Raw genomic sequence first — 27,107 nt, 5'->3', positions numbered from 1 at the left:
GGAGAAACTGCCACTGCCAGGCCTTTTGAGTTAGTATGCAGAACTGAGTATCCTTGCCCTGCCCTGAGGCTTTATGCTATAAATCTGTGAAACAAGTTTCCACACAGGAGGTTTCCCGGCAGGACAGGACTCTCCCCTCCAGCACAGCCTGCCCCCACCTACCTCCTCTGGGCGCTCTACCGAGCAGCCAGTGTCTATGTGGGAAGAGTAAGTGACTGCCTACCGTCACCCTCAAGCTGCAACACCTGGCAACGCGTGGCCTCTCCAGGGGGTGGCAGGATCCGTGTGACACGTCACCCATCTGAGGATGGTAACTATCACTGCTGTCATTTAAGCCCTCCTCTGAGCCTGACACCCAGGAAGGTATTTTATATACATTGCCCTACGAGCACTCCCCCTAAAGGAATGGCTACGGGTTACACGGCAGGCAGGGGCAGGACTCACCCTTGCTCTCTCTGGCCCTGGCTGGGCTCTCTCTACCCTCCCAACCTGCACTTTGTTCCTTCGAAGTTTTCAAACTAATGCCCTGTGGTCAAGGAGCAAGGTTGGTGTATTTCAATCATTATGAAAACAGGGTCTGTTCTCCTGATGCTTCTGACAGTCTAAATACAAAACTCCCAAGCTTGCAGACTGACCGAACCACCTGATCTGAGAGGAACACGACGCTTGGGAACACTGGACTGTGATGTGTATCTGATTCAAATGACTCACCAGGTGGGACTGAGCCCTCACTTGTCACTGAAGAGACTGATGCTCCAATTAACAGTTCAAAAGCTCACCTGAGCCTGGCCGCGGGAGACTGATAAATTGACAAAGGGGCCAATGTCTGCTTCTCATGCCAGGCTCTGCTGTTTAAATTAGGTGACAATAGCGCCGGGTGGAGACTGTGCACTGAGAGTTTTTGCTTCTAGGGACCAAAAGGGATGACATTTATGATGGATTCTGCAGAGCCCTTTATCTGTGACGACAGTTGCTGGGCCTCAGAGTCTCTCCAATTCTCATGTCTAAGGACCTCCGTCTGTGGCATTTGAATTCACCACTGTCTTCTCGAGAACACTGTTTTATACAACTGCCACGTGCTATCATCCAAAACGATCTGCCCCTCCTCGCCAAGGAGTCTTTCCACCTCTGTGCTCTCTGGGTTCCGGACAGCGTGCTGAATGGCTCAGAATCCATCTGTCTGCATCTAGGGCTGTTATTAAACTCCTAAGAACACTGTGGCCTGGGTGCCTCTGACCTTAGAAGTGCTACTGCAAAAAATAAATGGTCAATTCTTATTTTGCAAATCAATATATGTATTTTTTTGAGACAGAGTCTCACTCTGTCGCCCAGGCTGGAGTGCACTAGTGCGATCTTGGCTCACCGCAATCTCCACCTCCCGAGTTCAAGCAATTCTACTGCCTCAACCTCCTGAGTTGCTGGGATTACAGGCACGCGCCACCACACCCAGATAATTTCTGTATTTTTAGTAGAGACAGGGTTTCAACCATGTTGATCAGGCTGGTCTCGAACTCTTGACCTCGTAATCTGCTCGCGTCAGCCTCCCAAAGTGCTGGGATTATAGGCGTGAGCCACTGCACCCAGCTGCAAACTGAATTTAATATAATTCTGGCCTATGAACTGTAACCGGTAAATTCCATTATGATATTTATGGCCTCTTTCTACTTCAATCTATCTTAATAAATTCTCAACATAAGCCCAGAGAGCCAGAATGAAATCTTTTCAAGTGGTGACCTTAAAAATCTAATTGCTATACTCACTTATTTTCATTTGTAACAGGAATGGTCTTCCCTCCAGGAATCAGTTCATGGCAAACAAGCTGGGGGAGAAGATGGGAGTAATTACTAGGGAGGACTCTAATGAGGAAATAAAGCTTCCCGGAGATGAGAGGGCCCGGTGCAAACATCCATGATAATGATGGAATTAAGATGGCACATGCTTGGGAACCATCCTTTCTCATAAAAAGTCAAGGCTGAAATATCAACCAGCAGACCCTGCATGATCGATATGAAAGGTTTTTTTTCTCACCCAATCCTTGTTCAAACATTTGTATTAAGACTTCGGGATGTCATGGAGGGGAATGTGTTGGCATTTCGGAGCAGAGCAGGATGGTTAAACAAACACTGGTACCTCCATACCCTGGAATACTGTGCAGGTACTAAACAATATGATGAATATGTACATTTACTAAAAAGGTGGAAAAAGGCCACTGATGTAACAACATGCACAGAACAGCATCATTTCTGGAACGGGAAAGACCCTGGAAAGAGTCTCAAAGGACGCAGGTAACACACTACCACGGGCAGGCTGTGGGCACTGGCACTACAGGCAGTTTGCATTTTCATCTTTTGCTCATACTAGAGCTAAATTTTTTTGTTAGAAGTTTCATTATCTTTAACGTTGGGAGAGAAAATTATGTTAGGAGGAAGCCTCAACATCTGATTATCGATTTATTTTAAACTCTAAAATCAACTGCTTCTTTCAACTTCAGGAACACTTCCTGTGCATCACCTAAAAATCAAAGGATATATCATTTGAAGCCAATTTTAATAGCAATTCTGTGAAGATTCTAGAACCCTACAGATCCAGAAAGGAACAAGTGATCCCAGTCCCACTGCCGTCAGCATCTCGGGTGGCACCGTGGGCTTTAAAGCTGAAAGGGCCCTTAAGAATCAGCCAGCCTGAGGTTTCCTGATTCCAGGAACACCCCGCCCGTGAACTATTCTGTAGAGAACGATCCTGTGAGACAGCACTCTTTCCTTCCTTCAAAGAAGAGTTCTGGGTCCGAGGAGTTAGCAAAGCTTGAGGTTAACTCAGCTCCACTTTGGTTTCCTCCTCACAGGCTGCTCTGAGCCTTCACATGCCACATGTCAGCCTCCCCAGGGGCCTTTCAGGAGGACAGGCCATGCAGGGCTCCCAGTGGTGCTTACAGACTGGGCCCATCCAGGACTTCCATCTGGCAAATGGATATGGAAAGCGTGGCTCAGGGAGACTGGGGGTTCTCTCTGAGGTGCCCAAGCACGAGTCTAAGAAGTCGGCTCTGCGTTAAGAAGCTCATGGTGCCGTTTCTGCCGAGCGGCCCTTGGACATGCACTCCCAGAGCCTCATGCAGGCACCTCCACCAGGACACAATCAGAGGGGGTGGAGGCCGCTACAGAGAAAAGCCAGAAGGAAACGTGGGAGGAGACGTGCTGCGGCCCTGAGTCCAGGGTCTCTGCTCCCTGCTCTGCTCTGCATGCCGAGCCATGAACATGCACAGGCTTCTGCTTGAGGCACTTCTCGGGTGGCATCTTCCCCATCTCTAAGACATAATCCTCCATTTGTAACAGCTAATCCTCACCATGGTAACGAAAAGCCATGTTACAAATGGGGAATTACCCTAAAATGCGATATAAGAAAGCAGGGTCTCCTCGGGAAGCTTCAAAGGCCAGGTCAACTGGAAGGAAAGGAGGGGGCCCTCTCTCCCAGCAAGATGGGAGGAGGATGGGCGAGGGGTGGGGAGGACGAGGGACCAGACAGAGCCTCAGCTTGGGGCTCTTTCTGAGGAAAACACAAACAAAACGGCAGGTCTCAGGAACCCATGGGGGCAGTGGAAAAGGAACTCAGCCAGAGGGCGGACCTACCTGACCCATGACGTCCTCGTCATACGACAGTGTCAGGCCCAGGTCAGCGATGTCCCCGTCATAGCGCTAACGTGACAGAGAAGGGGAAAGTGTTGGGGCCGTGGAACACTATGTGCTTAGAGGTTTAATCCTCCCCTGAGGTGCTACTTTGGTGCTGTGAACACCCATGGCTGCTGAACAGCTTGACGCAAAGAAGGTCATTGGTGACTTTGAGGCGGGAGGTTGTGAGGATCAGCCCTGAGTGGGACTGCCCACAGAGGGACGTGGGGGGCCCGCAGCAGCTACAGTGACAGCAAAAAGAGACAGGCCATCTCCTTCTGGGACTTTACAAAGCTGTGAGTTCACACCAGTGCTTGGCTTAGCTCACCCACCATTCCACACTCACCTTGATGGAGGTGAGGTTTTTATAGAACTCGGAGTCCAGAGAAGGCAGTTCATCCACCGAGCTATAGAAGACGCTGTGGTGGTGCCCGAGCAGCTGGCTCAGGAAGAAGGATGCGAATGGCACGTCCACCACAATTCCCTGGGAGAGCAGAGAAGCAGAGCTGTCGGTCGGCCAGGATTCTGATGCAGTGTTTGGATCGGGGTGGCTCAGGGTGCAGACATGGCCTGAGGGTGCCATCGGCATTTCCAGGCCCCTCCTAAGTTTCCAATCTGGAAAGCAGTATCTCCCCATCCTCTACCAAATACAACTGAGTGCCTCCTGGGGACATTACAGCACAAGTGGTCAGGACACAGGGTTTGGAGCTACAGTGCTCAGAGATGAAATCCTAGCTGGGCTGCTGCCAGGCCAGGGCCCTCAGCTGTCTCACCTGTCCGTGGGGAGCAGCACCAGCCTCTCAGGTAAGAGGATGGAGCGGGCACAGTATCAGGCCCCCAAGCTCTCAGGGCAGCCATGGCATGGGCAGGGGCCTGAGGAGCACAGAGGAGAAGCTCTCCCCCAAAGGCAGGGTTAGGGAGCTTCCGGGAGGAAAAGCCAGCTAAGCGAGGCATAAAGTAGCCAGCCAGGCACTGGTACAAGGCCCCAGGAGTGCTCCAGGGATGGAGGGCACATAAGCAATGGAAGCTACGTCCAAAGAGGACGTAAGGTCAGGTCAGGCAGGGCCCATAAGCCTCACTGCAGGCTGGATTCTGTCCAGAGGGCTCTGAGCAGAGACGGGACAGAGCTACACTTTTATCCGGGGAATGGGCTGGCGAGAGGAGGACAGGAGGCAGAGACACAGCCAGACGGCTGTGGCATGCTGCCAGGGGAAAACGCTGACAGACTGTGCCAGGGTAGCGGCAGGAGGGTGGTAAGAGACATGTGGACTGGAGAGGCTGAGAGGGGACAGTCACTCGGACTTGACGACGCCTGTCAGAGGACCGTAAGGGGTAAATGAGTTAATCCATGCCACTCCTCACGGAGGGCCTAGCAGGTCCCATCTTCTCTCGTCAGTGCAATTACTGTCGGAGGTGAGGGAGGGAAAGGACACAGAGGCGAGGCCTGGGAAATGAGATGACATTCAGGAAAGCCAGGAGGCCATGCTTTCCAGGTGGCTCAGGCTCTTCTGAGTGTCATCACAGCAACGTGTTTAAAGGAAAACACATGCCATGTGCTCGGGTGAGTCCTAATGGGATTTTTAACTTTCTCAGTGGCAATCAACTGAGAAATTGTCTCCACTATGCAGATGAGGAAACAGAGGCACAGAGAATGGGTCCAGGACCCAAATCACTGGAGGGCACAAGGAAGACTGGATGGTGTTTGGGCAGGGGCTCAGATGGGCCACCTGATTCCATCATGGCCGGGGACTGAGGCCCGTGCACACAGGCTGTCTGCAAACAGAGAGAGAACAATGGATTGTTCGAGAGTGAAAGGAGTTTGGCCCTGAGACCTCCCTCTCAGCTTGGCCCAGCTGCTGGCTCTTTCTGTTTGGAAAGCATCTGGCTTCTCCAGGTTCCTGGGGTATGCGAAGAGTGCTGCCCAAGTGGCTCGCTTCCTCCGTACTTGGGCCAGAAGCTCAGCAGAGCCTGAGACCCAGGAAAGGTCCCTACAGCTCTGGAGCCCGCTGCAAAGGCCACACAGACTAGCTGAGCTTGTGCTGCAGCTTTCCTTCCTCCTGGGAAGCAGGACTCTTCCCAGGAACAGGCGGTGACTTCCCACTCAGGGTGGTCCCACCACGGCTTTCAATGGACAGGGAGCAGGAGCTGTGTGGGCCACGACGTCGCCCTGACCCCAAGAGGCCACAGAGTGGAAACCCACACTCACTTCCTCTTAGTAAGGTGAGGACGACTGCTCCAATCCACCTGGGGTGAGCAGCTGCTGGGCACTGTGGGAGGCCCTCCTCACTTACCATCAACGGCAACCCAGGAATGTGGTTTTTCTTATCTCCACTTTACTGATGAGAGAACGGGGCTTAAAAACTAAAGGAACTCGAAGGCACATGGTCACATGGCTGACTAGGAACAGCTGGTCCTGACCTGTTGCCATGGCTGGGAAGCACTCACTCAAACAGCACAAGATTTTTTTTTTTTTTGAGACGGAGTCTCGCTCTGTCGCCCAGGCTGGAGTGCAGTGGCCGGATCTCAGCTCACTGCAAGCTCTGCCTCCCAGGTTTATGCCATTCTCCTGCCTCAGCCTCCCGAGTAGCTGGGACTACAAGCGCCTGACACCTCGCCCGGCTAGTTTTTTGTATTTTTTAGTAGAGACGGGGTTTCACCGTGTTAGCCAGGATGGTCTCAATCTCCTGACCTCGTGATCCACCCGTCTCGGCCTCCCAAAGTGCTGGGATTATAGGCTTGAGCCACTGTGCCCGGTCAGCACAAGATTTTAAAACTATCAAACTCCACAAAATGCTGCCCTCCTACAATGGGGACCCAGCCTCCGTGTGGCCATCTGGCTCTGCACACCACTCCTCACGCCTCAGGAAAGAAGAGGGCTGGCTTAGGACTTGGGCCCGCCTGGGTTCAAATTCCGCCTCTACTACTTAACTAGCAACGAGACTCTGGACAGGTGACTCCTCAAAGCTTCAGGTCTCCCATCTTTAAATAGCCAGGACAGCAGCAGCCCTGTCACAGGGTTGTCGATGGGATGAGATGAGATGGCACAGGCAAAGTGCCCAGCACTGGTGTACAACAAACCTTGGTTCCTGCCCCTGTCCTCGCTTGTACCCTAGTGACAGTTTACATGGCCAAGCCCGATCACATATGTGTATATGAAGAAGCCCATGATACCACTAACATTTTATTTTACGTTTCTCTGTTTCTTAACGTTCCTACCTCATACACAGCCTTCCCCAGCATCTTCCCCACAAACTCGAAGAGCTGCAGGTAATTCTCGTGGATGTAGGATGTGGGTGAGGGGTACAGCCTCTCATCCCCACTGGTTGTCTGCAAGGCAAAAAGACAGGGAGAGGCAGAGGTCAAGTGCCTCGCAAGGAGCAAGTTCAGCTCTTCGCGTCTTGAATCTGGCTGCTGTCAACCCTGTTGTCCCTCCCCTTAAATACCTTGAACAGATTGAGTGCCGGGTCAAACACTCTCTTGATGATCTCTTCCAAGAACTCCTTAAAAACACCGTCTTGATCAATCCCTGCTTCGTCCACCCCGAGGTCATTGACAAACTTCACACGGATGACTCCCTTCATGGCGTGCTGCGAGAGCTGCCGAAGCTGCTCGTAGCCATCCTGCCAAGAGCAGAATTATAGCCCAAGAGGAAGCCCAGAGGCTTCTGCACAATTCGGTTCTCCCTCTCCTCTGTGCGAAGCTCTCCCAGCATCATTACCAAATGTGCAAATTATGACACGTGGGTGCATGACAGGAGCCATTCTCACCTGGTTTTGAATGAGTGCTGATTAAAAGGAGAGATTCATTTGGGGACGTGATGGTACTGCTCCTTGGCAAGGGGAGACTGACCTCAAGGGGACAGAGAAGTAAGATGGGGAAATTAGACAAAATGAGTCATGACAAGCTCCTGGCCATCAGACAAAGGATGAAAGAAACCGGGACAAGATGCATTTCTCTCTTTCTCAATGCTAAGAGTACCTTTAGCTCATGGTTAAAAAAAAAAAAAAAAAAAAAGAAAAAAAAAAAAAAAACAAACCTACAGAACACTATAAAATGAAAAGACTTACCCATCAACCCTCATCTCCTGCTGCCTTCCCAATCATGAAGAGCCTGCAAGTCATGCTGAGGAATTTAGGGGGCATCCTGAGGGTGATGGGAGTCGCAGAACGTTTTAGGCAAAGAGTAACAGGGCTGACTTTCTGTCAGATCTTTCTATTGGCAGCAGAGCAGGTGGATGGCAGGGACCAAGGCAGGGAGCAGAGACCAAGACGTGGGGGTGGTGCTGGGCCTGGACTTCTGGCTGGTGGTCAGCTCTCTTAGGACACAGCCATTCAGCACATCTTCTCTATCCAGACCTCAACATGCACAGCCCCAGAACCACCACTTCAGAGTTCTCCTACTAAATCATCTGTTTAGTTTGTCTCTTGATTCTAATCTGTTGAGGCCTTCCTGGCTTCTGGTTCCATCATGTAATGCATTCCTAGTACTTGGGGTGCTGAGGTTTTATATCAGAGCAGTGACTATAAAATCAGTGCTGAATAGCACAGGGCCCAGGGAAGAGTCTGTTGGCCCCACCTGAGAGGCCCCATCACCAGGCGAAACTGACATCTTCAGATGCTGTGACGGAACAAGTGACCAATCAACCCTGCTGTCCTGTGAAGGCCACGCCACACTTCTCCCTCTCAGCTACAACTGGAACCCTGTCCCACGTTGTGCAGAGGTCAGACAGACCATCTCCATAGCATCCACTCAGCTGCTGTCTGGTCCTCTCATCACAAAGCAAACGAGCAGTACGCCAGTACGGCAAGACCTGTTTTGGGGAACCCTTGCTGCCTTCCTGCCACGCTCACTCAGTGATCCCCAAAGGACTATCCTGTGGTGCCCCTGAGTCTTATTCAGGGGTCAGGCCCCACAAAGTTAGTGGGCAAGGAATAAATTACCTCTCAAGACCCCTAAGTCACCTGTGGGAACAGGAACACAGTTTTGTGGAGGCAAACCTGAGAAGGACTTTTTATGTACATAAAGTTTGAGAATCATTAAGTTAGATGACAAAAGGGAGAAACAGGAAGTCACTAGGCAGCTGTAACAGCATTTAAGCCATTCTGCCTAAATTTAAGATAATTATCTTGGGCCAGGCGCATCACGAGGTCAGGAGATCGAGACCATCCTGGCTAACACGGTGAAACCCCGTCTCTACTAAAAAATACAAAAAAACTAGCCAGGCGAGGTGGCGGGCGCCTGTAGCCCCAGCTACTCGGGAGGCTGAGGCAGGAGGATGGTGTAAACCCGGGAGGCGGAGCTTGCAGTGAGCCGAGATCCGGCCACTGCATTCCAATCTCGGCGACAAAGCAAGACTCCGTCTCAAAAAAAAAAAAAAAAAAAAAAGATAATTATCTTGGCACCGAGATGAGGACGGATGGAGAATTCCAACAAGTTCCTGTCTGCCTGCAGGAGTTCCTCCATCCTGCTTTAAAATTATGCCTCCCCAGCCTTCACACAGATTAGCAGATGCATTTGTGGTTATGTGTTTGAAATGGGATGGTACATGTGAATGCACGTGGCACATAGCCTAGCTCAAGGAGCATTTACTGGATTCAAATCTCAGTCTTGCTTGACCGGCTCCACATCAGCCTCTTTGTTAAAAAGTTTAGAGGGGACCGCCTCTTGTGATACGTTTCCTGCCTTCTGCGAACTGGCGTGGATGTGCGAGGATTATATCCATGCCTCTTGGGAGGTGAATGTGAGTCAGCGTTCCTCTTCTTCACTGCATCTCAACGTGCAGACACAGGGAATACCGAGCTAGAAAAGGGATGCCTGGCTTCCAGGCCCAGCTCTGTCACTGATATCCAAGTGACCTTGACTGTTTGAAGTTCTCTGGCCTCAGTTCTGCCTTTGACAGAGACAGGGGAAAGGACTGGATAAGAGTATGTTTGAGGATCCTTCTGGTTCTGAATGCTAGAGTTCCAGTCCAAACTCACCCTCTGGGAAGGAGAGCCTTCCTACAGGACTTTAATATCTGGAAGCCTAACACGGAAGCACAGCCCTCAATACTAACCATAAAAAAAGAAAACGAAGCCCAGGAGAGCATGAGTCTGAGATCAGCTTACCGCCGCCCCCTTGTGTCCAAATCCAGCAAAGGCCCCTGGGCTCTCATACTCTAATAACCAAACCACCAGATTACGAGAACTGGGATAACAATGAACAACCCTCTTCCCTTCTCCAATGGAAAGTAAAGAGGAAAAGGACAGACATCTCTTTTGCCATCCCTGAGGGATGTGTTTTAAAAAGTAGGGCCAGAGTAATTGGGATGTCAAGTGAATTTAAAATAAGCAACGACATTTGTGAAGGGAGTCGGGGGATTCTGCCACTCTCAGGAGATACTGCAACGTACACTACCCCAGACTCTTCCCGTGGGTGGGTGCTGGCCACATCTGGGTGGGCATGATGGGTGGTGGGGCTACGGATTCCTAAAGACAGGGGAGGTGCATCTGGGTCTGCTGAGGAAAGTGCTGGAAAAGGAGTTTCTACCACACAATTGGGCTTTTTCTGAGTCAAAAGCAGAGATTGCAAATGGGTGGCCCACAGGTTGAATTTGGTGGAAAGACAGGTGTTATCTGACTTTCTAGGTACTTTACAGAGTTCAATTAGTTCACAACATGGAAGATCTGAATTTTGGCCTTCTCTTAAAAACTCAGAGCATTATGGAGCCCACCTCGCCACATGGCGGGTCTGGAGGAGCTGAGTGGCAGTGGCCTCTTCTGGGGAGGCATGTGCTTCCCACTGCTCCCCAACACTAAGGCTGGGTGTCAGTTGCCATTTATCAACTCACTCATGGGGGCTGTTTTTCTCAAGTAGAGGTACACAGACCAAGGGGGCTGTTTCAAGAAGAACAGGAGGGTAAAGCAGAAGTGGAGATTATTTCTACATGTCTAGCATGCAAACAGAATGCTCCTGCCATGAGACCCACTCAGCCAGCTTTACTCCTTCACGTGGCCTGCAGGGCCCAGTGGGCACTTCAATTTCTTATGCCTACCTTTAAGAATGTCAGAAACATCCACTGTTCAGCACATGCTGCCTTTCTAGCAGCTCTTGGCATTGATCACCAGTGGCTGGCGGCACTCAAACAAGCTCTCCAGTAAGGAGTGACACAAGCAAGGTGCGATGCACCACAGGAGAAAATGAAGACACGTCAGGAGGAAGAGCTGCTGCCGGGAGCCATCTGCCGGTTGGGGTGGCTATCTGGCCACATGCTGTCAGGGGAATCCTGTGACTGTCCTATACTGCAGGATAGGCTCATGAGGAACTGCAGCTGGAGTGTGATAAAAAGGTCTAAAGTGCAAACACGGCAAATAAATCAAGCCAAGCCTCTCCAGGGAATGGGGACTGTGGCTCAGTCACCAGTTCTATTGCTGGCAGGATGAACGTGTATGGGGAGGCTGTGCACTATTCAAGCCTGGGGGAGGCTGTGGCATGGACAACATCAAACACCGTAGGTAGTTAAGTTTATGACAACCATGTTCCAGCAGATTGGAGTCAGGGTCTTGTGCCAACAAAACCAATGTATTATGACAATTTTCTGACACATGAGGACCGGGTACCTATCTCTAATTTCCATGGAGTCACCCTACAGTGATAGCTCCAGACAATGGGTTTAGCTCAGGTGGGTCACTTCAGTGGTATCTTCTAAGTTTCTGTCTACAAAGAACTTCCAGCTCTGTGATAAATGTATTTCTCTACATAACTCAGTAAATGTAACACCTCCACTCCACTTCTACTACAATCACAGTTGAGAGTCTGGGCAAAGTGCCTGCTGGGACAAATGGATTTTGCACAGACCTGAGAGTGTTAGTGCAGCCGCTGGGGCTGGCAGCTCTGGTCCTCATTTCAAAGGGACAGGAAGAGGTGGAAGTTCTAGCCCAGTGACTCTCATGGGGTAAAGGAAGACACTGCTGGGTCTCCAGCATTGAGGACATGTTTAATCAAGCAGCTGTTCAGAGCAGTCAACAGGACAAATGACCCCTTCCTGCTCCCAGAGCCTTGATTTCAGATCAAGGAGTAACAGGAACAGTTAAAAAGCCAGAGATCGTCCACTAAAGAGCTTCCATGTTGCAGGGCCCACTTCCTTGTGGTAGGATTCCATAGGCTTCACACTCACCTCCAGCATCCTGGACCGACGGATGGTGATGTGAGTGACATGCGGGGAGGCAGAGCTGGTTTCCACCAGCCCCAGTTTCTCCTTCTCCTTGGTAACCATGGTTCGAAACAGGAGAACTCTCTAAAATGAACAGAAAACAGGGTCAGCAACTGATGATTCCATAAAAACACCCTGCAAAAATGACTGAAACTGAAGTTAGATGAGATGCAAGCAGAATGGGATGCCTTAACATGTGCTACCGGTTAGAGTGTCCTGTGAGAACAGGAGCATTCCCTGGAACAGTTGTGGGAATTAGAAATATAGCTGAATACACATCAAGCAAAAAACGTTCCGGAAAGAGTGGTCTGCCTGCAGCTAGGGTCCAGCTAGGAATGGTCTACGAGAAAATCCTCCTCAAGGCTGGGTGTGGTGGCTCACGCCTGTAATCCCAGCACTTTGGGAGGCCAGGGTGGGCGGATTACCTGAGGTCAGGAGTTCAAGACCACCCTGGCCAACACGGTGAAACCCTGTCTCTACTAAATACAAAATACGAAAATTAGCCACGCATGGTGGCATGCGCCTGTAGTCCCAGTTACTTGGGGGGTTGAGGCAGGAGAATCGCTTGAACCTGGGAGGCAGAGGTTGCAGAGGGCCAAGATCATGCCACTGCACTCCAGCCTGGGGGACACAGTGAGACTCTGTCTCCAAAAAAAAAAAAAAAAAGAAAAAGAAAAAGAAAAAAAAAAAAAGAAAATCCTCCTCATTCGGTCAATAATCCACTATAAAAACTTGATGCCAGAACAAGTTACAGAGACTTCTTTATCTAGCTGTGCCTGCTTTAAGGGAAATCAATATTATGAATCCTAAGAACAAAAACAATTCAAAGAAAATTTTTCCTACAGTCAGAGAATTTAAAAATGACCCTACAGTATAAAGCTCCCTGACCTTTCAATCTGCCTCCTATGTGCCTTCAAGCTCACCACAGTCCCACAAGTAATATTTCTCAATTACTACTTGAAAAGAACCCTCTCTCCTTATTTGTAAGATTCTGCTAAACCTCTTTAGAAGAGCATGACTCTTTGCCCCATCCTGGGCTTGAGAATCAGCACCCTAATACCATTTAAATAAAGTCAGCTGAATGAATACATAAATCCAACCACAGCTGTTTTTCTAAAAATGGTAATCTCGGCCGGGCGCGATGGCTCATGCCTGTAATCCCAGCACTTTGGGAGGCTCAGGCGGGCGGGTCACCTGATGTCGGGAGTTCAAGACCAGCCTAACCAACAGGGAGAAACCCCCAACTCTACTAAAAATACAAAATTAGCCAGGCGTGGTGGTGCATGCCTGTAACCCTAGCTACTCGGGAGGCTGAGGCAGCAGAATGGTGTGAACCCGGGAGGCAGAGATTGCAGTGAGCCAAGATCGTGCTGCTGCACTCTAGCCTGGGTGACAGAGCGAGACTCCATCTCAAAAAAAACACAAAAAACAAAAAAACAAACAAAAAAAAGGGTATCTCCCCCAAAGTCAAGAGCTTTATTAAACATAAGAATAGTAGCAGCCAGGCATGGTGGCTCACACCTGTAATCCCAGCACTTTGGGAGGCTGAGGTGGGTGGATCATCTGAGGTCGGGAGTTCAAGACCAGCCTGACCAACAGGGAGAAATCCCAACTCTACTAAAAATACAAAATTAGCCAGGCGTGGTGGTGCATGCCTGCAACCCCAGCTACCCAGGAGGCTGAGGCAGGAGAATGGAGTGAACCTGGGAGGCGGAGCTTGCAGTGAGCCGAGATTGCGCCACTGCACTCCAGCCTGGGCAATAGAGCGAGACTCCGTCTCAGAACAAAAAAAACCCAACAAAACAAAACAAAACAAAAATGGGAATCTCCCCCAAAGTCAAGAGCTTTATTAAATACAAATAAGAACAGTAACAGCTGGGGGCGGTGGCTTATGCCTGTAATCCCAGCTCTTTGGGAGGCTGAGGTGGGGGAATCACCTGAGGTCGGGAGTTCGAGACCAGCCTGACCAACAGGGAGAAACCCTCAACTCTACTAAAAATACAAAATTAGCCGGGCGTAGTAGCGCATGCTGTAATCCCAGCTGCTTGGGAGGCTGAGAGGCAGGAGAATTGCTTGAACCCGGGAGGCGGAGGTTGTGGTGTGCCGAGATCGTGCCACTGCGCTCCAGTCTGGGTGACAGAGTGAGATTCTGTCTTTAAAAAAAAAAAAAAGAAGAAGAAGAAGAAAGGGGACGGTACTGAGTGGAAGAACTACTGTTCAGTGAAGCATCTCGCTGAAGCTGGTTGACAGGTCTAGACATGACAGGACTGACGTGCTCTGAGTAGAACCAAAAGCCCTGAGAGGTTCCAGGGCCATGCAGAAGAGAGGGGACAGACTGGGGACACAGGGAGGGAGGCTGGTGATAGGAATGAAGGGTGCCACTATCTCTCCTCTCTATGGCAGGGGAACAGTAGGACTTTTGAGAACAGGTGTTTTAGTCATGTGGAGTCGTGTAGTTTGTGACACAAGTACTTCCTATGACCCCAAATCTTTGGCATGGCCACCTGAAGGGGTGCTGTTTGGTGATACACAGGCGGAAGGCGAGTTACATCTGGGTCAATCCAGCATGGGGTGGAGACAGCAGAAGACACAGAAACAGAACTAAAGAGAAGAAGTGACCACAGAAAGCCTGGATAGGGCTCTGGATTTCTATGGGGCATGGAAGAAGGTCTGAGGCAAGCTTATCCAGGCTGCAAGCGCTGGGCAACCTCAGCGACTACAGTGGACAGCTGGGTACGGCTCATTCTCCCCATTCTACACATGAAGAAGACCTTATTCATCCAAGGCTACACAGTTGGTGGGCAGGGGGCTGGAATGAAATCCAAAGCCCACACACAGCCCCCCATACTACACAGCCCCTGCCCACCCCACACCGCTTAGGCCTTCTGGGTAAAAGCAAAAGGCAGAGAGGCCTTAAGGCCCAGCCAGGGGATGAGTCACACATAAATAGGTAAAAACAATGTTAAGAGGGTGCAGAAAATGAAGTGCTGTACACGTGAGCCAGGCAGAGCTGAGGCTTTAACAAATGTTAAGGAAAATAAGAAAGGCATTATAGTGAAATCAAGAACAAGGGGGAGGGTCAATATTTAGGGCAGATGGTATAACAGTAACAGAGCAGAGAGAGCCTGTTACCCTCCTGTGTGCTCCAGCAAGAATATTTCAATGGCAGAGGGCAGCACACATGCCATTAGGGGGAGCCTGAAGCTTGAGATGGGCGGAGTGGCAACAGGACAGCCTGGCTACTCTGAACACACCAAACCTTAGATACTCCCCCAGGACCTGCAATCACGGAGCAGGAAGGGGCAGGAGATGAGGAGGGCCCCATTTTCCCAAGGGAGGAAATTTTATGAACTAAGGACAAACAACCTTGATGACATATTTAAGCAAAATTCCCAAAAGAAAAAAAAAACGTGAGGATTACCATACACCCTGGACGTAAAAGTCATTCCAATTTATCTCAGTGGTTCCCAAACTTTCTTATTCACAGCACCTCTATCATTGCAGTAACTTTTTTCATGGTACTCCTAGGCCAAAAGAAATCCCTAGCAGTCCCGTTTACTAGGTAATTAGTTTCCAAATATTTATGTCCTAAGACCTCAGTTACTGTATTTTACAAATGCACCTGCTTTGAAATATAAAATACTTTTATTTCGTTCTTACAAGCCAGCTTTGCAATCATCATTAAAAAGAATGTAGTGCAATGTCATGCTGAAACCACGAACTACTCTGAACTAGCAGTTCATGTGGTGTCTCACTGTGTTCCCCTCAGCAATCTAAAATATCGTGCAGCACCTCCAGTGGCCATAGCACATGTGAACCACAGAGAAACAGAGTGGAGGGTCTAGACTATGTGTTATGGAAATGCTACGGTCAGAGGCTGATTTCATAGACACTCAGGTCCAGGATGAGGGGCTGCATTTTAAACCAGACACCACCAAACCAGATAAGGCCCAGGAGATGAAGGTTGGAGCCTATTTCAAACAAAGACGAGGTGGAGTGGCTGATACTACACTTGGAAAACACAGCCCCAGAGGCAAACAGGAGCTGCCAACAGATCACAGAAGATAAGAGAAGCCACTTTTAGGGGTTGTTCAAGGACCAAAGGGTAGAAGTTACTGAGAAGCACAGTTCATGATGAGGAAGAATGTTCTATCTTTCGGAAAGGTAAAGCCATAGAACGGCCTGCTTTGCAAAGCTGTGCATTTCCTATTGGAAGCAAGGTCAGGGACATCAGAGCAGGTGCTCCCACAAGGAGGGCACATTTGATTAAGTAATCGCCATAAGGCCCTTCACTTCTCAGAGTTTGCCAAGTGCAGTAAGAATTTAAACAGCCACATTGTTTGCACATCATTGCTTGAGGGGAAAGAATAGCAACCATAAGTATTAAAGTCAAGGACAGAACAGTATCAAGACAGCAGTGAGGATGAAATACCTCTGAAAAATGAGATCCAATTTACAAAAATGTGATTTATGCTCTTTTCTAAAAATATGTCTACTTCATTAAAAGAAAAAGAAAATAGAACAGGAGAAAAATAAAGGACACAACCTAGACTCCTAGAAGCCTCTTCTGAGAGGAGCAGAGTGTTGTCACAGCATCAGACATTTCCAGAGCACCTGCCACTCATCAGGGACGTGAGCCATGCTTGCCACCCTCATTTCCTGGATGCTCCTGCCACATCCCAACCCTCCCCAAGTCTCTCTCATCCCCCGGGTGTGCGGCACTCTCCTGGTTTCCCTCCTTCCCTCCTTGTGCTGGCCCTCTGTGGGACGGGTCCTGCAGGGCTCTGCCTCAGTGCCCTGGACTTCTCACTCCATCTGACTTCCTGACCACCTCGCCCAGACTATGGTGGGAGTCAGGAGATTTGGGCGCTGTCTGACTTCCTGACCACCTCACCCAGTCCATGGGGGGGCAGTCAGAACATTTGGGTGCTCTCCCTACATAGGCTCCTCACTCCTGAATGTCAGACCCCCTGTCCAGTGGCTTCCAGGAGCTGCAGACATCTCACATCCTACCTGCTCAATGCTGAACTCACCACCATGTTCCAGCCCTGCTTTTACCTGTGCTTCCACCTCAGGAAAACACCCCCCAAGCACCCAAGCCAGACACCTGAGCATCACCTGAATTCTTCCTTTCTTTCTCCTCGGGATGTGAACATTCTCTGAGGCCTCCTTAAAAATATCTTGACTTGGTCATCTTTTGACTCCCAGGGCCCACCCTAGTGCCGGCCAGCTTGCTTTAACACCCCAGCCCCTAGCCAGCCCTCCACGCTGCAGCCAGGATGACCTTCCTGAAGTATGGCTCTGACCAGGTGCCTCCTCAGCTTCCAGCCCTCTGGTGGCTTTGCATAAAGCCCCTGATCCCAGCCTCAGTTTCTAAGGTCCTCTTGCTCGAGCTCCTACTACCCTCCTCAGCTTCCTCTCTTGACCCCATCCTTTCTATTCTCTCCAGCCACACTGCACATTTGGCTCTCCAACAGCACCTCATCCTCTCTCACTCAGCCTTTCAACCCACTCAGTCTTTCAACACTGTCCACTTTTGCCTGTGGGACCCTTTCCTGACCCCTTCCCCTCCCTCCAGCTGGTCAGGTCCCGCACCTGGGCTGCCACTCCACCAGAATTGCCAGTTCACTCTGTCTTCTCCAGCTGTGTACCCCAGCACTTGGTGTAACCCCACCACAGAGTAACGGCAACCACTGTTTCCTTGCGCTGAATGAATGATTCTACTTAGTCACCTCCAATGGCTGTAGCAAGGATGGAAAGGCAGGAACCACGTGAGGGAACAGAAAGACACATCGGGGCCCAGCTCTGAGTGCAACTCACGTTTTTGTGAGGAATGACATGTGGGATGTACTGCAGGATCAACTGTGCCCGTCTCCTGTCCCTGTCGAGTTCTTGGAAGAGCACGCTCGGTTTGAGATCCCTTGAGAAGAAAGACATGGGTTTGGGAGAATCAAAAGAAGGAAATCATCCTCTAGTGCGAGGCTGGGAAGCGACACCATGTGGGCCACATGCAGCCTGCTGCCTGTTTCAAGAGTCTGATGGGAACAGGACCACACTCACTCATACATGTATAGCCTACGGCGGCTTTTGTGCTGCAAGAGCAGAGTTGAGTAGCTACAACAGAGACTGTTTGGTCCACAAAGCCTAAAGGCATCTGGCCCTTTACAGAAAAAGTTCGCCAGTCCCTGCTCTAGTGCCACAGCTTCGGCAGTTGCCATAAAGCTTGAGCTCCTTGATAAAAATGTGGATATGCACCTATGTTCAGTTGTGATAGGAGGATTTCCCCCACCCCATTACCCTCCAAAAAACCTAAAAGCAGTTTTTACCCTAGTAATTCTGCTAATAAAAACTGCCTTTTAACTCTCATGTTCCGTTGCTCAGCTCAGCTAAAAGACCTCTTCCTAGTTTGGATGAGAAATGTATGCTAAATATAATCTGGCTCTGTCGCCATTAATTAACTCTAATCATATTTGGTGTAAACATCTCTCAACAGAAGTGTCCTGACAGGTGCTTCATAGGGACAGCAGCTCTCTTTACACAAATGAACAGACAAAATGAAACAGAGGGAAAAAGTCCTCTCTGCCCTAGAACAAGACTGCTGAGCGCTCGGGCAGTGTGCCGGAGCAGGCTGGCTTCCATGGAGCCCTCCTCACCCCTGGAGCTCACTTTCGCAGCCAGTGGTCCTCGGGGGCGAAGCGCCGCCGGCAGTCCCGCTCGTACAGCACCATCAGCCACCCGTGGACAGACTGGAACAGCTCCAAGGTCTCGCCCTTGGCGTTCTCTGTGGGACAAACAAACAGGAAAGTCAGAGGAGGAGTCAGAGCCAGAGAGCAGGGGGAGGACAGCTCTTGTCTTCTGCAGTTGTCATCAAGTCCTTGATCTCCCTCGCTCTGAATTATATGTGGACCCGAAGGAATTAAAAGGCACCCTGGGTACCTGCTAAGTGTCTGCAGGGCCTGAGTGCCTCTCAGACAAAATCACTCATGCTGCCTCCCACAAGTGTGTCATCCGAAAGGCCTTTTCAATATAAGGAGCTTTGTCCTGAACAACTGGAGACACTTTGGGAGGTGGACTCTCATCTCAAGTGTGCACTGGCACATGTTTTATCTTCATGGAAATCAAATGGAAGAATCAACAGGAGATTCAGGGCAAAATTAATCATCATTAATAATCCTCGACACATACATGCAAATCCTGAAGGGAGCCTGGGAGAGCAAGACTTCTATAACCACACCACTATCTTAAGAGGTCACAGATAGTGAAGAAAGAAAATTTCCAATTATGGGAATATATGTGCACTTTCTATTAACTTGGATAGACAATAAAGCTAAGAATCAGTTGATGCTATAGACTCTTTGGCCTCCCTGGGTGTAGCATCAACCAAACAACAGAAGACACCTTTTATCTTACCTACGATTCCATCCCAGATCATCTTAAACACAAAGGAATTCAGAAAAGAGGAGATGGTGACCAGCTCTTCCAGTTTGAATGAAATCTGCTCTTCATAAACTTCAATGTCATCAAGGATTCTAAATCAGAGAGAAAATTACCCAGAATTCCACACTGAAAAAAGCGAAGAGAAAAAAATCTGTACTGCTTAATAAACAAAATAAACAAGGTTGAGAAATAAGCTTTATCTTGTAGAGATACTTACTGTAAAATCTACAGATAAAACGATATGATGTCATCGGGGGAAAGGGGAGGGAGAGCCTTAGGACAAATACCTAATGCATGTGGAGCTTTAAACCTAGATGACCGGGTGATAGGTGCAGCAAACCACCACAGCACACGTATACCTATGTAACAAACCTGCACTTTCAGCACATGTATCCCAGAACTTAAAGTAAAATAAAATAAAAATAAAATGAAAAAAAAAATGATATGATGTCTAGGATTTGCTTCAAAATAATGTGGGAGAGAAGAGCAGGTGGGCATTTGGATGAAGCAAAACTGGCTGTGAGTTGGTACTGCTGAAGCTGATAATGGGCACAGGAGAGTTCATTATATCATCCTTTCTACTTTCTATTAATTTGAAATCGACCATAGTAAAAAGTTGAAAAATACAATTAAGAAAAAATCTGTACTCAATATTTTTCTTATTCATAAGAATCTGACTGTGACACTTTCTTAATTCACACCTCAATTCACGCCTTCCTCATTCACGTCTGCATATCAAGGAACGCTGACCGAGAGTTGATGTTTACTGAGGAAAGCTGTAGAATCTTATTCAATATCTAAGACACATACTAGTGATACTTAGTAGGTATTTAGTAAGCATTTGTGAGTAAATGAATGTCTGAAAGAACATATGAATATGAGCCGTTTAAGACACAGCTCTATCTGAACATTTCCTAACACTGCTCCATACACTAGAATAAGATTCACTCTTGGCTTACCCCTTACCCAGTGATTAAGGATGTCTTCACCAGCAGTTAGACCCCTGCTCTTGCCTCCAACTGCTCAGTGAGTTCCTCCATGATCCTCACCTAATCTGCCACCTACATGTCCCTGATCCTCTCCCGTTAATGTCTTCCAGCCTGAACATAACTGCCTGAGGTCCATTCTGTCTTATAATTCTTCACCAACCTTTTGGGAAAAGGTGGAATGAAAAGAATACCAAACACACAAGGAGACGCATAAGCTTAAAAACCAAAGGAACTAAATGGGACTAATGTTTGTTAATTTCCCACTTTGTGCCAGGCACTGCACTAAGTATTTGATGCTCTTTTTTTTCACTTACCCTCTATTGAACTGGTAATATTCTCTCCATTCTAATAAGGAAATGGAGACTCAAAGAGGTTAAGAAACTTGCTCAGGGTTGGCTTGATAATAATAAGAGCCAACAAGTATTGAACTCATCCTATGTGCAAGGGACTGTGATAAGCACTTTCCAATAATTATCTCTTTTAATCCCTACCATGTGCCTAAAAGGTACGTGCTATTGTTATTCCCATTTACAGATGAGTCAACTGAGTCTCAGAGAGGTTGCATCCTTGATCCCTTGCCCAGGGTGTCCTAAGATCTGCTCAGCAAGGATCTGCACCCTGGCTCTTTGACTTTGGAATTTTTCAGGAATCTAGCTAGCACAGTGAATAAACGGCTGAGCCATGATCTAAACCCATCTCCAGGAGACCCCAAGCCACAGTCAGTAGTACTGATCAGCTTCCTTGAAAGGATGGGAACTTTTAACTCCCAGGGACCCACCCTAACAACTGCTGAACTTTTACTGCATGCTGCTCACTTGGTAAATGGCCAGTTCTTACAATGCCCTGCCACACAGGTCCAAATGTTTGCAGTAATCACATTAGCAATGACTTCCTTACTGACACTGTATTTCGGTCTCTCCACATTCTAGGAAAGGAATTCAGTCCCACAGCAGTCAACCTACGTGATGAGGTGCCGCGAACAGTCACAGAACAGCATCAGCATGGCCAAGAGTTGCTTGGACTCTTCAGTGTCATTGTTCAGGCATTCCAAGAAGAGCTTTAACCCTCCGTGGGGCCCGAGCTCACAGATAAATGCCCACAGTTTGGGCAGCAGGTCATCAAGGTAAGTGAGACCTGGAAAAAAGACAGAGAAACCTAAGCTTCAGGTGGAGACTCCACCTGGTCTGTTACTTCTCCTATCCAGTGGGAAAACAAAACACTTAAACCTATTCATGAACATTTAGTGCACATGAGAAGAAGGTGGGATTATGGAGAAAAGCATTATCACCACAAGAGTAACAATGATAAGAGCCAGTAGTTAGTGGGTGCTGACTACGTACCAGGCACCATTCTAAGCACTCTGTATGTATTGTTTGCTTTCCACTTTCTGAGGCCCAGCGTTATCCCCATCTTATACAGGAGGAAACTGAAGCACAGAGAGGTTAAATAATTGGCCCCAAATCACACAGCTTATATGTCAGAGCCAAGAATAGAACTCAGGTCTGACTTAGCATTATGCTTTAAATCAGGGATCAGCAATTTGTTTCAGGAAACAGCCAAAGAGTAAATATTTTTAGGCACTGTGGGCCAGAAAGTCTCTGCTGTTAAATCTAGCCAAGTTTGAGCAAAAAACAATTCATCCATCAGGCAGCCCTCAGAACCAGAAGAGGTTCAGACAGCTCCAGTCTGCATTCTGGGCAGGCAACATTTAGGGGCAAAACTGAAGTGAGGTACAGAGACAGCTTGACTGGTTACACCTCGGCTTTGCCTTATTTGAACGTGGTCTGATCAGATGGTCACCTGTGATTGACTGAAGCTAGGCTGCTGTGATTGGCAGCTATTTGTTACAAATATACTGAATACTCCTAAATTAGACTTCTAGTCAGTTTACATACTAAGTTAGGCTACAGTTCCTTACCTAAGGACTCCAAATATGGAGGCATTCTCAGGCTAAATTTAGTCTAACACTGTTAAAACTACTCAGTGCTACCAACTACAGCACGAAAGCGGCCACAGACAACGTGTAAAGAAACAGATTTGGCAGCCCGGTGCGATGGCTCACGCCTGTAATCTCAGCACTTTGGGAGGCCAAGGTGGGTGGATCACCTGAGGTCAGGAGTTTGAGACCAACCTGGCCAACATGGTGAAACCCTGTCTCTCCTAAAAAATACAAAAATCAGCCGGGCATGGTGGCCAGCACCTGTAATCCCAGCTACTCAAGACGCTGAGGCAGGAGAATTGCTTGAACCTGGGAGGCGGAGGTTGCAGTGAGCCGAGATCACGCCATTGCACTCTAGCCTGGGCGACAAGAGTGAAACTCCGTCTCAAAAAAAAAAAAAAAAAAAAAAAAAAAAAAAAAAGAAAGAAAGAAACATTTGGCTCTGTTCTAGTAAAAATTCATTGACAAAAACAAGTAGTGGGTTGGATTTGGCCCCCACACAGTAGTCTGCTGACCCCTGCCTTAAACCATCTTGCAGGCTCACTACCTTTGGCAAAGCTTCCCCCCATCTACCTCTATTATTCTACTTATGTTACAAGTGGAAATGCAGTCAATGACTGTGGTAGGAGGCTCTGAAATATACAAAAATGGAACCCTGAGGAAGCAAAAGGGGACACAGAGGACATTCTAAGTTTGTTTCCTCATGGCTACAAGGCATCAGACACACAGGCCACATCACTGATATAGTTTACATCTAATAACGCAGCTATTGACTTAGAAAGGCTGGATCTGAAATGCCATGTATCACTGAATATACAGTAAGGTGTGTTCCTCAGAAAAGCACAGTCACCTTGTATTTGAGCCCTTATAATACTTTTCATCTTATAGGGTACTCTCTGAATTATTTAGTTTTCAATACAGAACTGTTTGGGGAAAGTATATTAGCCAGCAGTGGAAGTTGGGGGAACTCCACCAGTGCTACTGAAGGATGCTTAGAGGGTGAACTGAAGGAATTCTAAAGGAGGCCAAGAATTGTACCAATTTAGTGATTATGCCTAGAGCTTAGACCTCACATTTTCAAGGGTAGGAGGATGTGGTTATAAAGAAGCCTTTAGAAGCAAGACTTTCTTGATCTGTTGGTGATTACATAGATGCCCCACTCATAACTAGACTTTCAACTGTCCATGTTATATCAAACATACCCAAGAATGTGGAAATCTCACAATTCAAAAACAGGTTAAAATAGAAACAGAGGAAACAGTTACACTGTGGAGATCACAGATATACTCCTATAGGATAAAAGAAGAAAAGCAAGTGTCCTCGAGTTCTGTATAAAGGACTCACGTAGCGTAGACTAGAATACTCATAGCATCACACACTGATTCAACCAGGGCTGCATATCAAGCCATTTAGACAGAGATGGAGACAGTGGGCCTGGCAGAGCAATGGCAGACAGACCAGCAGGGGCGCCAGTGCTGTCAGATGCGTGTGAGGAGTACAGACACTTCCTAAGTTGTCAGCAGAAAAACAACAGTATTTTAAAAACAAGTGTTATTTTCTATAATCTTAGTTGCTAAATAGACTGAATATCAAACATACACTTTAGTTTATCTTCATCCTTAAAGTGTGTATTTTCAAGTTGACTAAAAAACCTATATTTGGATTCTCTCACTTGGGAAAATGAGCTTCAATGTGAGCTCATTTAAAAAGCTGGACACAAACCATAACCCCAAACTCCTCTCACTCAAGATGCTGCCCAAACCCTCAGGTGCTGGGGTGCCCCAGGTATGGTCTTGCCCCTTCTCTGCTCATCTTTGGGAAACCTGCCCTAGGCTGAAAGCCCATGGCTTTACACTCCATCTCTCAGCTGACGCTCCCAGAGTGTCACCTCTGCCATCATGCCTGGTAGGCCCCTTTCCCTCATCACAGCCACAACACAACAGACTCCCCACAGGCCCTGCCCCCTGCTCTTCCCCAGCTCAGCAAATGGTGCTACCATCCACACAGGTGGTTGGGTCAACAACCTGGTATCCTCTTTAAATCCCTTGGTCCTCACGCTCCCAAATCCAAGCTACCAGTAAGACCCCTATCTTCTACCTCTAAAACAAATCTAAATCCTCCTGTCTTAATCTCCATTGCTACTACACTAGGCCAGTGGCTTTCAACCAGGAATGGTTTTGCCTCCCAGGAGGCATCTGGCTGAATGCCAAATGTGAAGATATATTTGGCTGTCACAGCTGGTTGAGAAGGTGCTACTGGCATCTATGAGTAGGGACCAGGGCTACTAAACATCCCAAAACACACAAGACAGCCCCTCATGACAAAGAATGGGCCAGCCCAAGATGTCCGTAATGCTGAGGCTGAGAAATCCTGCTGCAGCCCAAGCCAACATCGTCTCTCAGCATTTTCATTTTCACAGTGCCCATTGTTATATGAAACCTACTTTTTACTTGCTTATTTTTGGTCTCCCCACTACTTGAATACAATCCCCTTGAGAACAAAGAAATTGGCTGTCTCATTCACCTCTGTATCCTCAGTGCCTGGCACACAGGGGCGCTCAATAAATATTTGAAGAATGGATAAGTGTGAAAGAGAAGCAGTGATTTATGATGCTAAAAAATGTAAAATGCAGCAGAGAAGTTCTTAATCCTTCATGTAACAAAAGGCTTTCACGGTTTACAAAGGCCTTTTGTACTTGTAAGACCAATTCATAACAACTGTGCTGCAACCTAAAAGCCCGTGTTGCCCAACAGTTCTGTGCTCAGAGGGGGCTCTCCTCCATGTTAAGCTAAAAAGGCAAATGTTGGGCATATCCATGTGATAAGATACTATGCAGCCAATAAAGATAAGGTTTTCGAAGAATTTGTGACATGGTAAAATGATTACCGGAAAGGAAAGGATATCGTCATATATTTCAATTTAAATATATTTATTTTATATGTGCAGTACACTCAGGCACAGTTGATTGTTTTTGGATTATGGAATTAAAAGTAGTTTTTTTTTTTTTTTTTGCAACCCTATCTTTTTTGTTTTTTTACTCAGAAAACATAAAACTTTTAAAAAGTAAATTGTACTTCATAATTAAAATAAGTCACAAAACAGGAATGGGATGGAAGTGCTTATGACTGAGGTTAGCATGAGCAATTTAACTGAGGTGGATCAATTTCTAAGAGGAACAGCTCAAAAAACACCCTCCTTCAGAATCTATTTTCTGAGTCAAAAAAGCCAGAAAAAAACATCAACTTTTGCTAAGACGAACTGCCAAACGTGAGAGGTGTAGAAGATGCCTTGGGGACTGCGAACCTGTGAGTATCTGCAGTCGGATCTGTGTGAGAGTTGTCAGCGAGGTCTGGTAGAGGACACAGATGTTGCAAACCTTTTGGACTTCTGCAGAGTCGACCCGTTTACCCCCGACAGGCCTGAGAATGTTCCGGACTGATGCCGACTTTTGAAAAGCACGTTTTAGGAGACCTGGCATGGAGAAAAGAAGACATGTGAGCAGCAGCTCAGCCAGCTGCCAAATCCCACCCTGGAAAAGGAAGAGCATTTCAATAAAGCTCTAAACGCACAGCCAGGCCAGACAGTGGGGCAACTCACTCAATTTAAGGCATTTCTTTGGGATAAATTAGAAAAACATTAACAACAGGTTTTTAGGTGCAATCCAAAGATCTCTTCTGAATATCCAAAAATTTCTCAGAATAAGCTAGGCATATTCAGATCTTACATAGGATTCTTACACTGGAAATCACCAAATTTCAAATCCCACAATGGTAAAAATTCAGAGGACTATATTAGGGGAAGAGTGGCAAAGGCAGGGGCCCCGGCTACATCTCTATTTTCTGTGCCTTTAGAGGGAAGTAAGGCATGACCACCTCTAGTTCTGACACCTGGTTTTGAATGATATTCTACTTTTGTTTTCAATCTTCCCATTGATATCCTGCTGGAGTTACATTTGCTGAGTCCATGCTTACTGCTAGCTACGAGACAGAGTTTTGCAACACACTGAGTAGCAGAAGAACAGACATCCTGAACCTGAAAACCCACCACAGGCAGGTAACTCTGTCAAATTATGCGTTAGTGGCCTTTCCATAACTTTTTATAAGAGTGTGCGACAAGAACTTTCCCATGGAACCCATTACTGACCCTGCGACAGGAAAGCCACTGAAGTGCTAGCCCCGCCTGTGGTTCAGTGAGTGGCTCCTTTATAAGGAGTCCCACAGGAGAAATTTATTTTCTTAAGAACTCAGAAAAGCTCTACTTCTAAGAAATTAGAAGAAAGCATCCACAGATCCCTTTTCATGTTGGTTTCTGAAACATTTCATGTTCGTTCACCACCAAACTGAAGTCCACAGGTAGCCACAGTGGCCCTAATGGAACATATGTGTGTGGATATGCTTTTATGACCCAATCTTGATTGTGTTCACTTATTTCTATTTCCCCAATCCTTGTTTTCTATTCCTATGGATTTTTTGTTTTGCTATATATGAACTTAGCGACTTAACAAGCCTCAAAATTGTTGTGGAACAAGCTAGAGGCCAGGTGTGGTGGCTGATGTATGTCATCCCAGCACTTCGGGAGGCTGAGGTGGGCGGATTGCTTGAGGTCAGGAATTGGAAACAAACCTGGGCAACAAGGTAAGGCCCCCATCTCTACAAAAGAAAAAAAAAAATTAGCCAGGCATGGCAGTACACGCCTATAGTCCCAGCTATTATACTTGGGAGGCTGATGTGGGAGGATCACCTGAGCCTAGGAGTTAGATGCTGTAGTGAGCTATGATTGTGCCACTGCACTGCAGCCTGGGTGATACAGTGAGACTCTGTCTCTAACAACAAGAACAACAACAACAAAAACAAAGTTAGAGCATCCCACAAACACAGTGGAACATCCAC

The 27,107-nt window shown here is 47.7% G+C and overlaps 1 protein-coding gene across 3 annotated transcripts in view; it reads right to left on the bottom strand.

Annotated features, from left to right (window-relative positions):
• The window catches only part of UBE3B (ubiquitin protein ligase E3B), a 59,591-nt gene that overhangs the window by 8,477 nt on the left and 24,007 nt on the right, over positions 1-27,107 (bottom strand). For all 3 annotated transcript variants that reach the window (XM_011997829.1, XM_011997827.1, XM_011997826.1), the window contains 11 exons: positions 25,522-25,689; positions 21,242-21,413; positions 19,264-19,382; positions 18,520-18,634; positions 17,674-17,773; positions 11,818-11,937; positions 7,106-7,282; positions 6,879-6,989; positions 4,009-4,146; positions 3,624-3,689; positions 1,761-1,819 (listed from right to left, as the gene is read on the bottom strand). In XM_011997829.1, coding sequence (XP_011853219.1) covers positions 1,761-1,819; positions 3,624-3,689; positions 4,009-4,146; positions 6,879-6,989; positions 7,106-7,282; positions 11,818-11,937; positions 17,674-17,773; positions 18,520-18,634; positions 19,264-19,382; positions 21,242-21,413; positions 25,522-25,689 — 1,345 coding nt within the window. The remainder of the gene's footprint in view (positions 1-1,760; positions 1,820-3,623; positions 3,690-4,008; positions 4,147-6,878; positions 6,990-7,105; positions 7,283-11,817; positions 11,938-17,673; positions 17,774-18,519; positions 18,635-19,263; positions 19,383-21,241; positions 21,414-25,521; positions 25,690-27,107) is intronic.

Source organism: Mandrillus leucophaeus, unplaced genomic scaffold (assembly GCF_000951045.1).
Source record: "Mandrillus leucophaeus isolate KB7577 unplaced genomic scaffold, Mleu.le_1.0 Scaffold55, whole genome shotgun sequence".
Lineage (NCBI taxonomy): Eukaryota > Metazoa > Chordata > Mammalia > Primates > Cercopithecidae > Mandrillus > Mandrillus leucophaeus.
The sequence above is the reverse complement of the archived record's forward strand: the minus strand, read 5'-3'. Positions and strand labels throughout refer to the sequence as shown.